Below are 14,408 nucleotides of genomic sequence, written 5' to 3' on the forward strand. Positions count from 1 at the left end.
GATAGGACCTAGGATTGAGCCTTGTGGTACTCCTCTGGACAGGAACTTCTGCTCCGAAGAAACTGTCCATCCTGTAGAATCACGCAGTTCTACGTGCTGGCTCCGCTTACTGAGGTAACTCGTGAACCACTTAATCGAATTTGGGGAAAACCCGTAAAACGTGAGTTTTGCAATTAAGAGGGCAATATTAATTGTATCAAATGCACGTGAAAAATGTAATAAGGTTAGCACTGTAACTTCACTCAAATCCTGTGAAGCCAACATATTATCCACAACGTCAATTAGAGCGGTGGTTGTACTTCGAAACTTTCTGAAACCGGATTGCTTATCTGGTAGAAAATTATTGCTTTCGAGGTAAAATGATAATTGAGCACATACGACTTTTTCAAGAATCTTTGAGAGGCACGGGAGAATACTAATTGGTCGTAAGTCTTTTAGTTCTTGAACATTTGATTTTTTAGGTAGTGGTTTGACCACTGCTGACTTCCATATCTGTGGGAAAGTCCCTGTGCTGATAGAACGATTTATGATTTGTGTTATTATACCTAGTGTGGATGGCAGCGTTAACAGAATCATATCCAAAGAGATGCCATCCACTCCCGTAGCATTACTCTTGATAGATTTAATAATCTTAGCAACTTCAATTTCTGTAACCGGTTTTAATTCAAAGATTAAATCACATCGATTATTTGGATAGTATAAAAAAAGGGATTCAGGCACATCGTCGCAGACAGGCACGTTAAGGAAGTGGTCATTAATAACGTTAGGGTCCCTAAAAACTTCAGCAACCTCAAAGTCTTTTGTATTGTTGTTGGCCAGAACATGGGTTTTCATATTTTTCCACAACATCTTAGAGTCATGTAAGTGTTTATTTATGTATTGGTTATGAAAGGCTTTTTTTTCATTATGAAGCGCAGATGTGACCATATGTTTTAAATCTTTGTAGTATTTTTTCTGGCAATCCAAATATCTATTTTTTTTATCATTATTTACCGGGTGTCGAGATTTACTTTCTAAATATTTTGTGTAAGCTGAATTCCGAGTGTTCATCATTTCAATAATCGTTGGCGTAATCCATGGTGAATGCTGTTCTGTAATAAAAACGGTCCTAAGTGGGGCATGTACATCAAATAATAAAATTATATAGGCGTTTAAAGCAGCAACCATTTTGTCGACATCTTGCAAGGCGCTTATCTCTGTCCAGTCGATAACGTTAAGATGTTCCGTAAGCAAATCCATTTCGATGTCTTTTATAGGTCTATAGGTTACTACCTTCTGTACCATCTTTTTCTTAGGTATATTAACTTGGCATTTTATAAACGCATGACTGCTTAGTTGAGGAATAAAAATTATATTAACATCAGATACACGTATGTCAGCGCAAATAATGTCGATAAGTGTACTACTATGGTCAGTGAAATGGGTAGGCCCTGTAATGTGTTGAGTAAGATTCATATAAATAAGAAATTCCTTTAGTTTTTTAGTTTTTGGATCATCCTTGTTTAGCAAATTAATATTAAAATAACCCAAGATCAGAATGTAGTCATATGTAGAAAAAGAGCTTACTGAGGCAGTGATCGCATCGAGAAAAACATCTGTGTCAAGCCATGGAGGCTTATACGCGGTTCCAGTAGCTAGCTTTATGCCTCTAGAATGATAGGCAAGCCACATTTGTTCGACGGTAGGCGCTTCGGGGTGAGCAACAGTCTTTACTTTTAATCCTTGTCGAATATAAAAACCTACACCGCCTCCTCGCGAGCGTATGCTAGACGGGCGCGGTATATGCCTTAATTTATACCCCGGAACTGAAGGAGCACGCCCATCTTCACCCTGCCGTAACCAGGTTTCATTTATTGCCATAATATCAACCGGATAAAGATGCATAGCTGCAAGAAATTCATCGTGCGCTGTACCGAGAGACCCAGCGTTAAGGAATCCGACTAACAGTTTTTTATTTTTATTTAGCTCTTTTAATATTACTTATACATAATAAACACTCACTTTCACACAAATATAATAATAAGTAATAAAAGAAAAAAAATAAACAAAAATATGTGCTATATAAGCTGTATGGCCAACCAATTAAATCTACCATTAATAAATAGTCACTGTAAGCTATAATAGATACTGTAGGCTTCGTGAAAACCCATTTCGAGAACTCATCACGTTTAGTATTACTTATACATATTTTTTCCAAAAGGTTATTACAGAAAAATATCATAATTATCAAAAACTTGTGTAAACTTGTGTATTTAAATATCTTATATACACAATATTCCATAACTGTAATATAACTTGTGTAATAAAATGTATCACTTGACTCACTTCGCAATAGTAAGTCTATCAATATCGTCCTCGCAACTGAGTTGTATTGCTGATGACCCCTGTTCGCGGCGCGCGTATGTACGCCCCCGCCTGGTCCACACGAATTTCCAGTTGCGCTCCTTAGCTGCTTCCCGAGTCTTGCGAAATAAGTACCGGTTATGTTTTGTTAACCTTTCATTAACATAGAACCTGCGGGGCTCATTCGACATTCCGAGGTCAGCAGTGGTGACCTCTCGCCGCACACGGGCACTCCGCAGCATGTCGTTACGTAGTTCCCAACGTGCAAGCCTAACAACTAATGGTCGCGGACGCACCTGGGTGGGCCCGCTGGCATTGTCCGCGCGAAGGTGGTACGCACCCATGCGAGATGCACTGATGACGTCATGCTCTTAACACTGAGTTTAGTGGCAATTGATAATATCAGATGTAAAAGGTTTTCTCCTGGGTTTTCGGGTAAATTAGTAATCTCAACATCATTTGATAACAAATCCTGCGTTCATTTATATCCTTTTTAAGCTGAGACAGGGTAGCTTCTAGCTCGGAGATATTGGTAGCAGATTGATTTTGAGAGGAACCATTTTCAAGGTGTTCCAGTCTCGATTCCAGCTGATTTAGTGCGTAACTGACGATTTAATATCAGCCATTTCGGTACGAAAACCACGAATATCGGCACGGATGGCACGCAGCTCCTCAAGAAATTCGGTGCGTGTAAGGTTTAATTCTTCCCTGAAAAGCCGCAACTCCTGCCCCAGATCCATTTCAATAGTAGCATTCAGAGATGTAGTATTGAGGTATTCCTCTTGTGGCGTATTAATATCAGTTTTAGGCACTGAGGTATTCAAACCCTTTATAGGTGTTTCACATTTATTGTCCCGTGGAAGTTTACATTTACATTCAGGACAACACCAAGCTGCAATCAGTTGTCCCGTGGCAGGCAGCGCGACGCATGCGCGGTGATACACCAGCAAACACGATGTACATTTGCTGGTACCAGGGTCGGTTGACGATAAAAACTTCCCACAGGCACTGCACTTTGGCATTTTTGGAAATAGTAAACAAAATTATTACACAGCAAAGTCTAACAATATGCACAGTACAATCTAACAATATACAAATGTCCGTTAACTTCTCAACGATAGCTGCTAGTGATGTGGCGTTCGGCTGTTGGTGAGCAGTTCGGATACTTCGGTTGTCGTCTACGCCTTCGCCGGCAAGCAGAGTAGCAATAAGCTTTTGAAAAAATAAATCTAAGATTGTATGTAAGAAACGAAATAAACGATTTTTATTGTATGGTAGTAATTAACCCTTTTTCTATTTATATAATTTTTATTAGTGTTTTTGCCTACACTTGGGAGGAATAATCAATTTTATAAATTTAAAATGCATTTATATGCACAGTCGCTATAAGACTGATGTAAAAAGCATATAAGTACTAATTTCGGCATCGAAGCTAGGAGAGCCGTAGCTTAATTGGAGAAAGCGCTTAGGCCGCGATTGCCAGTCGCAGGTTCAAATCCTGTCGGTTCCGAAAATTTTTAATATGCATTTTAAATATATAAAACCCTATTTCTTTAGAAAATATCTTGTGGTGGCCCCAAAAAGATTTGCTCGCATTAGGAAACGTACAGAATGTGCTGCGGTGTTACTCTGAGCAGCATATTGTAAAATCGATCCTTAAAAAAATGTTAGATGTTGATGAAAACCACAGTTTTATTGTGATTCAGGGCAAATACAGTTATTTTTATAAAATAAAAAATGCAAAACTCTAGTGTCATTGTTTTTTTTTTATTTGGATAATCTCATTTCACAATTTGTATGACATGGTAAAAATTTACTATTTACAAGACTCACACATCACTGTAATATTACAAATTTTACCTATATTGTACCTCCGTAACACGGTCTGTTTTGTAATTGCCACGATTTTCGGTCCTATAGTTATAAAAATAAAATAACTTCGTATCTTAATTTACAACATTAGCTATTGCACATTGTGCACAAAAATACATTTTAAATTTACACTATTACAGTTGCAGCCTGTAACGCGACTCGCAACTCATACTATTGCTTCACTATTCAATAGAGTAGTTTCCTGTTTGATTGGCGACATTGTTGTGTATTTTTAAAGAAATAATTTGAAAACATCAAAATTGGTATTGGTATATCCACAATTTCGTTCCCGAAACTCTAGCTCCTGAAACTAAAATGGAAACTTTGTCTGAGAACCAAATCCAACCAAGTTTTCTAAAGCGCTAACGATTACAGATAGTCAACTTGGCTGGACATGTAACCACAGCAGGAGTTTTGCAGATGTGCGGAGCATATTGGTTCGCAAACGTGGATTCCCCACCTGAAGGTGGTAGTATCTTCGTCGCACGCACCTTGCGTAGCTGATATCAGACTGTTTACTTGTAGTTCATACCAATCCAACGATCCGATGCGATGGCATTATGCATACTATTACTATTTGTGTAAACTTCTTATATATGTATAATTTTATACTTGGGATGAGAAAGAAATATATACCAGTCAACTACCCCATTGATGCACAGATGCAATGACAGCCTCGCTCCTTGCCTTTATATACAAATATTAATTTGTATACTCCGATTTGAAACTCAATATTGCTACTTTTGAATTTTGTCACTTTAACATAAAATTAACAAAATCTGTATATGTTAGTAGCATGTATAAAAAAAAGTTTCCAGTTATGCTACTGCTTGTAAGTTTCCACTGAGGCGGCGTGTAGCTTAGCTTAGCAGACAGAAACCGTGAAGAAATGGTACAATCAAATTATCATTTTATGGCGTGATAATTTTATTATACCGCGCTTTACATCTGATTTGTCTGCACTTTGCACTGCATGGCTTCGCTCCGCTCGTCGCCGCGTCTGTGGAAACGAACCCTAGACAATGGGTTCTCTTACATTTTTTACACATCTCTGTATTGAAATGTGACAATACCATACACTGAACGATTGCAAAAATTTGTACAATCTTAAACTAGTTTCAAATAGCACTAACTTAGCTACTAAACCATAAGCAAAAAATATAGTAGTAAAATAAATTAGAATCAGACTTCTAATTTAGATCCTAAAGGTGTAAGGAACATAATACAGAAAACACATATAATTTTATCATTTCCTCAAAATTATCCATTAATTTGAAAACGCAGGTCAAAACTTGATAAAACAATAAATAATGAACTAATATATAATGTAGTATGTATAATGTGGAACGTCTGCAGATTTTAAAACATGTATAAAGAATATAGCTAATGCTAAAGTTTAACTTAGAAAACGTAGTCGGGTCCGGCCATATCGATCGCCCAACGAAATTTATCACGCTGTGTTTTATTGTAAATCTTTTCTATGGGCACACCATGCTTTTTACACCTGCAACAGAAGAAAAGCAATTACTATAGATGCAAACAATTACATAGCAGTCAAAGAAATTAATTAGCATTTTTACAGAAGTACAGAATTTGCGAGTCACATCAGGTCCATTTTACTTCGGCGAGAAATTTTACATAATATGAGTGTGAATTGATATAATATGCTCATTATACATATGGCAATTTTGGCTAATCTGCCTGTATAATAACTCTAACCACAGATTTCACAGAATAGACATGGAGCTAGTCCCATAATAAAATATAATTGATTTGCGCAGCAGATCTAATCTAGTATAATAATAATTGCAGGTATAGTATTAGAAAATCAATGGTCAGTATCAAATGTGTTTCTGGTAACAATCTCAGAAAAAACTCTTAAGAACACTCCATTGGGTCAATTAAAGGACCAAGACCAGTTATGTATCTGGGTCAAAATTTAGTCTGCATAAAGGTAGAAAGTACCAAAAAATAATAAAAATTAAATGAAATAACTCACCAGGAGACTGAGATACGTGGATCAAGATAATTGAGTTTGGAAGTGCCAAGAGCGATTGTTTTGTTTTCATCACGATCTGTTTCTTGTAGTTCCAATTTCATCAACTGTTCCTTGAGGCGCTCAAGTGCTTTCTTCTTTTTATCGCAAGCTAACTTCTCTTTAACTGAACCTCTCTTAGCAGCTTTGGCTGCATCATGAAGGTCTGATTCAGCTTCATCTATTTGATCACGTTTAACTTGAATTTTTTCCTTGAGAGCTTCCATTGATTTGGAGTGACCTTTTAACAAACAAGAAATATAAAATCTAAAACTTGTTCAAGTTAGAATTGTACATATATTTTATGCCAAAACATTTGAATCAAATTAACTTGGAATTAAAGCTAAATATTTTTCTTATAAAGTATCTTTTTGAGCAAAATTATGCAGTGTCAAAAAAGGTAGTACACCAAAACTTTTTATTGAATGTTTTCACATAACAATTTTCAAATTTATTATTGTTTACCTTTTGGTACAGCACGCTGATGGTTACAAAGTATAGCTACTGCACGATTTGCTCTGTTGTAGGCTAAGATTTTTTCTGGTAGCGTGGCATCTGGATCAGTAAGCTCATCCAATTGCCTTTGCAACGTTATGGAAGCGTTATACGTACGGAAGACCTTAGCGGTCAATCCAGGCATTAATTCTTTTAAGTGTTCATTCAATGTTTGTGTGGTTAATCGGTCAAAGAGATCATCACTATCTTTTTTATTTTCCATAAAGTGTTCAAGATTCTTAAAAACACGTTTCTCCACTGGCACCTCATTGTAATATCTAATAGAATCTTTACCCAAAAAGTCAAAGACAACAACATATTCTTTTCCATCTTTTTCTTTGTGCAATTCTATGTGCTCTACACGCAGAGAACAGCAGCCCACAGTGTCAGCCTGATCATCATCTTTTTCATTACCAGCTCTTAAGGCTAAACGATCGATAAAATACAGAGCGACAGCACGTTGCCGTATACGCATTTCTTTCGCTTTCCAGTCTGCTCTGTATGTATCTCGTATTTTATCAATACATTTATGCAGTTTTCTTGCAGTCTCATATTTCTGCCAATCTTTTTCTCCCTTTAATTTAGAGCTAGGGTTCAACATGACATATTTTGCTTGTCCCTGAACATTTTCTGTCCAAGATGCCAACCAGGTAACTGTATTATCATGCCTTACTTCCCTCCATTTGTGACCTGGTGGTGGTTTAGGTATTTTACTATCTTTAGAGCAGTTTATTAGTACATCTTCAGGCATTACACGCTTTTTTAACATACCCATTTTAGGATGTTCTCCACGTCCTCTAAATAGACCTGGAGGTTCTATTCTAAAGTTACCAATTTTCTCCTTGTGTCCATCTATCGTGCAAAAACCATACTCTTTTTGGATTTCCTCATTTTTTGCTTTAAGGGCAGCTTTCTCTTCTTTTGAACGATTCTTATTTTTTTCTGATACACTTAAAAAATATTGTTGCATCTCTTTAAAATCACATTTTGCAAGATCCTTAATAACCTTAGCTTCATCATGTGTCATAACTTTCCGCCAGTCAGTTAGAAAGTTGCTATTAAATGTCGACTTGGTGGTGTAGTCATGGTCTAACATTCGTGCATAGAATCCTGCTACTTCTTCTGTGTCTTGGGAAAGTTTCATAATTTTACCATCATAGCGGAACTTAACATTTTCAGGTAACAATTCATATGGAGGAGCAAAAAGTGGTCCTTTATGTTCAAGGTAATGCCATTTAGTACCATCCTCCTTTTTCGATTCTTCCCACCTGAGGAATAAAATAGAAAAATGCTAACAATACAGCCAAGAGAAAAAGTGATCATGCTTAGAATTTGACTACTAATTTGTGGCAATAACCCTTTCAGTTTAGCATCTTAGACTGCATTACTAACTAACAAGTTAGTTCATAATTATAAAAGAACTAACTTGAGTTAAAATAAAATATGATTAAGGGATTTCTGGTACACCTCCAAAACAATAAATTACTATTTATTTGGTCATTGCTTTGAGTGTAGAATAATAGCACTTTTGTTGTTTACACAGTGATCCATTTATATTTTTAATAAACATTATAACTTAAACTTAATAATTATAAGTATCACAGCCTAATTCAGAAGATTGTCATGAATTATTTTAAAATCCTGTATGAATATATACTTTTTTCTTGGAAATCGTAGACGTCTTATAATGAAAATACTGTCATATGCTTTTTGAATCGGTTTGAATTGAATTAATTTGACTCCAACCATGACAAACATGGTATGTTTAGGAAAAACCTAACCTAAAATGTTATGTCATATTAATAGTTGACATTTTATCACCTTGACATCTAACTTCAGGTAAAAGTAGCGCCATCTTTTATTGGATTCACCAACTGATGAAGTTGCCAGTGTGAAAATATCAAATGATACTATTTTGATATTTGACAGTGAAAAATTTTACTTGTTTCTTAAAAATTATAATAATCAAATATAACAAATTTAGCATCTGGGTTTGCCTGTATTCCTACCTGAGCTTTGATATACCTGTGCATCAAAAATAGTTAAATATGTTTTCTAATATCTTTTATCACATTATATTCCATCATTCTTCATTTGAGTTTCATTCAAATATGAATAATTGGTATTCATCAGTTATCCTTGGCCTTTACCCAAAAGACAATACCCTTTTGGGAAAAAAATAAAACCATTCATTCTCTTACCACTTCCAAACTTCTTGTTCTTCCTCCTCTCCTTTTTTCTTACGTTTTGTGGGACTGGTATTTTCATGTGGTTCAGTCTTGATACTTTTCATAGCTTTATTTTTTTCTGGTTTCTTCTTTTTCTTTCTAGGGGCTTCTTCTTCCTCTTCTTCTTCATCAAAAACATCTTTTAAAAAATTGAAATTAGTACTGAAACTATCAAATAAGTTGCAATCATAAAGTACTGATTCTGCTTACAAGACAAAGAAATTGTGATGTCCGAGCATATGGAAAATATTTCATGTACAAAACAAAGAACATCTTTAAACCTAGTAAAAACAGTTTATACCATGATATGAGACCAAAGCACTATTTTTTATTTAATTGAAACTTACCTTTCTTGACCTTTTTCTTTGTTTTCTTACGCTGAAGCAGAGGTGTATCTTCTTCACTTTCACTAGCAGCTCTCTTTTTCGGGGTTATGCGTCTAGACTGAAAACAAAGAAATTTGTTAATTTGTATCATCTAATGACTCCCCAATACATTTATGAGGAGAGTTCTTCCATCAAAATTCATGTCAGAAATGCATTTTATGGGCAGCGTCAATTTCACTGCTATATACAATAACATAATTTAGTCTTTGAATAAATGAACCTTAGTCTTTATTAATAAGCATGGCATAACATCAATATAAGTTTTATTTTAGTCCACCAACAACTCCTTTCAAATATTAGTATGAAAAAAACACAGCATAACCAACTATTGCCATGCCACATTTATTAACAAGGCCTAAAACAAACTAAGAAAATTTGATATAAACAAAAATGGGAAATCCTTTTACATATAAAGGTTAAAAGTTACCTACCAGAGGTTTATCTTCCTCTTCTCTAGCTTCTTCACCAGAAGCACTATCATCTTCTAGTGGCAGTTCTGCAAGTGGATCATCTTTGAACTGTGACATTGAAAAGTCGTAAGACGATGCTGTGGTATTCACACCTATGTAACCATCATCTTCTATTTCATTTTTGACTTTTTCGTGTCTTTTAACTTCCTGATCTGATTTGAATTGATCTACCTGAGGGCAATTGTTAACATTTTAACCTTAACTATACCATGTGAAGTGCCTTATTTTTTAAGAACAGAAATGCTACCACTAAATGGTCATTGTGTGCTGTTGTGGCGATTGTGCTGGCGCACTATACCCAGGACAAAGATTGTCGCGCCAGTCAGTTGCCAGCATTATATTTGGGTATCGATCATGCTTATATAAAGCCATGTTTAAAATATTTACAATCAATCTTTATAATGGGTTTCTAAGAGCTTTAGTTTATATATTGTTTATACCATATAGTTTTTTGAGCTCTAATAATGTTCCTTTAGCTAGATACAAAAAGGTTTTTATTTACTTTTTGTATCTCGTGAGAATAATGTATCAATAGTTATAATAAAAATCCTAGACCTTTAGACACCTTTGACACATTAGGGCATACTGTGCGCGATTATGTGTTGCACTATTTGATACTAGGTATAAATAGGATAAATTAATTTAATTTTTTTGGCTAGTTTCGTCAAAACCAGAAAAAAATTAATCATACTAATACCTCCATAGGTTCCTGTTTTATGGAAGAACTATCATCTGGCTCTGATTTAACTTTTTCTTGCTTTTCACTGCTGCTTTTCTCTTTGTGCCTGCTTGAACTAAACAAAATTATTTACATACAAATTTGAGAATGAATTATCTTGTGATATTTTTCAATCTATTTCAAAAATGCATTCAATTGCATGGAGCAATTTATTTGTCTGATATTTGTTTTTTTATTTATTTATTGGTATTCATAAATCAATAACTAAACAAATAAACAACAAATATTTCACTTTACAGTACACTTTACATAAAATGTTTATATTGAAGAAACAATCACTAACATAGCAATCTTTTTTATCTAGTGGTAAAAAATCTAGCAGTATAAAAACCCTGTCTGATAATGTATGTACCAATCCACCAACATTATTCAAAAATTAATATGCAGTAAAATTGTTTCTTATTATTGTGTTCTGTAATGGAAAGTCTTGGTCCTTTTGCATTAACTTTGTATATAATTTAGGCAATCAAATATTTCATACAATAATGTGTAGGTAAAATTTACTTTGGCAATAAGTTTAACTTAATGACACACATATAAAACTATAAAACTGTAGCTAAAAACATAATAAACTTTTTTTTACTCAATTAACTACTGTTAAGGTTGCTGGATTGCAAGATATAAGTATGTTTCTACCTTTACTGGCTATATTTTTGATAGCATACTTATTTAAAATTACTGTTTAAAAACACACATATAAAACATCTCTGAAAGTTAATTATGTGTGTATATTTTTAGTAGCCTTTAATTTTAATTTAATTTTAATTTTATTTATTTGGTTTGTTACAAACACTTACACTAATACAACCGTTTTTAAAATTTTAATATCATTTTTACCTGTGTTTGTCTTTAGAACTGGAGTGCCTATCTTTTTCACTGCGGCGTTTGTCCTTATCACTCCTGTGACGGTCCTTATCATGATCTCTGTCCTTAGATTTGTGTTCCTTGTCTTTTGATGATGAGGACTTTTTTTCTCCATCACTGGATCTGTGCTTTTCTTTGTCGCTTCTCTCTTTGTCTTTATGTTTGTCCTTGTCACTCCTGTGCCTGTCCTTATCTTTATCACTCCGTTCTTTATCCTTCTCTGAGCGGTCCTTCTCTTTATGTTTGTCACGGTCTTTGTGCTCCCTATCACGTTCTTTGTCTTTGCTTGAGGACTTGTGAGAGCTGCTATGATTTTTGCTGCTAGAACTTTTATCCTTGTCCTTATCTCTAAAACCACAAGGGATTTTTAAAAACTCACCCAATGTAATAAGGTTATTTGATTAACATCATCATACTAACTGATAGATGCCAACTGGTAGTCTTTTGTGGAGGTCTCTAAATCACTGTCTTATGCTATTTATGCCCACTGGCTCCCTGTGACACATTTGATGTTGTCCTAGTGAGAAGTGTATCTTCCGGAAATGCTCAGTACACCTTTTTATGTCAGTTACTACAGCCCCAGGAAAAGCAGAGCAGGCTGGGAATAGGTACTTAGTGTGCATTCTAAATAATCCCTGTCTAACAATTCAATGTGTGAATTTACCAAAATATATCGCTGGGACAGAGTGGATGAATGTTGCCCAAGACAGAAAAGTACGGAAAGATATTGAGAAGGCGTTCACCCATCCTATGGGATCCAACTAACATAAGGACTAATACTAACTTAAGAATTTATTCAAAAGAATAAATAAATCACAAGAACCAAGAACTAACATGAATAGTTGGTAAGGATTGAAACCTTTAAATTTAAATGGAATAAATAAAGCTTTATTATTGTTATTATTATTATTATAACAATTCATTGCTAGTCTAGTGGTCAAGATATCTTAGAACATTCGGAGGGGGGTCTAGTGTCATAAGTTTAAAAAAAAAGGGAAAAAAATGTCAGGAAACCTGCATGGTTGAGAGTTGCATAATGTATCAAAGGGGCATGAAAATACAAATCTGCACATGGCCACTATAGAGAATGATGATCACTTCTCGTTCTGAGAGGAGTCCTGTACCCTTGTGGTAGTGGGCCAGTAATGGGTTAATAATAATTAAAAAGTATAAAAATTAAATCTGAATTTGTTACTTTCAGTGGTTACTTACATACCTTACGAGTTTACCAAAAAGAATACAGGCGAAAAAACTAGTAATAATATCTTGAAGTTTCAACCTAAACTGAACTAAGGAAATCCAATTATGTATTAAATACATTTTATCTACTTCAAAGATGTATATGTCAAAATAGTATTCTCGAGATTGCTAACCTGCTAGAACTGCTGTGTTTTGAAGAGCTCTTGTGGTCTCTTTCTTTATCTCTGTGTTTATCCTTGCTTGACGATTTGTGGCTACTTTTGTGCTTTTCTGAGCTGTTATAGCCATTGTGGATACCATTCACGTGTTCACTTTTATTACCATTTACCTTTCCCTGTGAATAATTAAATACATTGTCATTAATAGTAAAATATGTCTATAAAATTTTCGATTCAAAATTATCAGATAAAGTCTTTAGTTTATGAATGGTCTTTACAATTTTCATAAATTTTAAATTTATATTGCCTTGCGGACGCTTTAGCTTCTTTCAGCGAAATCTTTAGGAGACGCCATATTGGGACTTAGAAAATTTTCGCTTTGTAGGACCAATGAACACGAGTAAACAGAAAATTCTGCGCATTGAATCAATAAAATGGATGAATAAAATGAATCATCTGGTTATTCGGAGTTAAGATAAGTACTTACTGTATCACAATCATTATCGCAAGCTGGATTTTCAACACTCATTTTGCCTACGTATACGCCGTTTATTCGAGACCCGTTTGAGATAGCATGAGGCCGGCCGACCGAACGCAATTTGCTAAGTGCTGCGATGTGACGAATGCGCATGCGCTATTCGCAACTAGCGACAACTTCAGGTGAACTAATTGAATCAAAGTTCAATGATCTTGAAAAACTTCAAACTCAAAGAAAGTGAAAGATGTGGTCTACGGAAAACAGACTATAATTCATTATTTTTCAAGTTCATTCAAAATATATTTAAAAAAGTGATGTATTTGTGTTCCTAATATTATTGTTTTATTACTTATTACCAAATCTTTAAAAATGTCTAAATTAAATTATATAATTTTTATTTGTGTTTTTACCTACACTTGGAGGAATTATCAATTTTCCTGTCGGTTCCGAATTTTTTTTTTTTTTGCATTTCAAATTTATAAATTATATAAGTTAAGCTGTACAAATATATTGATGAAATTTCAAAGTAGATGATTATTAAAAAAAGTCTTTTTGATTGACTACCTTGACCGACTAGGCTCCGAAATAACTGGATCGATCTTAACCATTTTTTACCAAAAGAAAGGTAAATGATTGCTTTGCAATAATGTATTATTACATTTAGTACTTATCACGAGTACAAAAAACAAAGTTCACCTACATCTTATTATAGTAGTATCCATACTGTTTAGTTGCGTAACCAAACAGTATGATACTACTATCTATTTTTTTAGATCACCTTATCCAAAGAATTTAAATGTGTCGATTAATCCATACAGAAAAAAAACAACCAAATTTACCGATATCGATACCAAATATATTTTTTGTAACTATAATAATAATATAATAATAATTTTAAACTATTTTAATAATAATTTTTGTTCCACTCACACTACAGTGAGCGTGACACTACTTGAAAATTTTGAGATATAAGTCAACTTCGTTTAATTTTAATTCTGATATTATGTATTATTCATTATTCTTATGGCTAGACTTAATTTCTGGGCCTTTCTAGCCTAGTAGTTTTAAAGTAAAGCTAAGAACAATGAATAAGAGTAAAGTAAATTATTTTGACCACAGACAGTAGACACCTCTGATACA

The 14,408-nt window shown here is 34.2% G+C and overlaps 1 protein-coding gene and 1 pseudogene across 2 annotated transcripts; both read right to left on the reverse strand.

Annotated features, from left to right (window-relative positions):
* Positions 1-2,276: 2,276 nt before the first annotated feature.
* On the reverse strand, positions 2,277-3,365 carry LOC120636961 (annotated as a pseudogene).
* Positions 3,366-4,089: 724 nt separating this feature from the next.
* LOC120637343 (DNA topoisomerase I, mitochondrial) lies at positions 4,090-13,426 on the reverse strand. Of its 2 annotated transcripts, none has more exons than XM_039909144.1 (10): positions 13,278-13,426; positions 12,806-12,966; positions 11,406-11,780; positions 10,527-10,623; positions 9,791-10,000; positions 9,321-9,417; positions 8,947-9,094; positions 6,716-8,013; positions 6,215-6,491; positions 4,090-5,719 (listed from the first exon to the last, which is right to left on the reverse strand). In XM_039909144.1, the coding sequence occupies exons 1-10, from the start codon at positions 13,419-13,421 to the stop codon at positions 5,617-5,619; spliced, it is 2,910 nt and encodes a 969-aa protein (XP_039765078.1). In that variant the 5' UTR covers positions 13,422-13,426; the 3' UTR covers positions 4,090-5,616. The 2 variants fall into 2 exon arrangements, with proteins under 2 accessions (XP_039765078.1, XP_039765077.1); XM_039909143.1 differs by having other exon boundaries at positions 8,947-9,112.
* Positions 13,427-14,408: the final 982 nt, after the last annotated feature.

Source organism: Pararge aegeria, chromosome 3 (genome assembly GCF_905163445.1).
Source record: "Pararge aegeria chromosome 3, ilParAegt1.1, whole genome shotgun sequence".
NCBI lineage: Eukaryota > Metazoa > Arthropoda > Insecta > Lepidoptera > Nymphalidae > Pararge > Pararge aegeria.

Bases quoted from the DNA above. Each gene is read 5' to 3' on its own strand.
- LOC120637343 (XM_039909143.1), bottom strand. From the start codon at position 13,421: ATGCGCATTCGTCACATCGCAGCACTTAGCAAATTGCGTTCGGTCGGC. The intron at 10,624-11,405 runs GTAAAAATGATA...AATTTTGTTTAG, and splicing joins AGTTCTAAAGACAAACACAG to TTCAAGCAGGCACAAAGAGA. The intron at 9,418-9,790 runs GTAGGTAACTTT...CTTTGTTTTCAG, and splicing joins AAGAGGAAGATAAACCTCTG to TCTAGACGCATAACCCCGAA.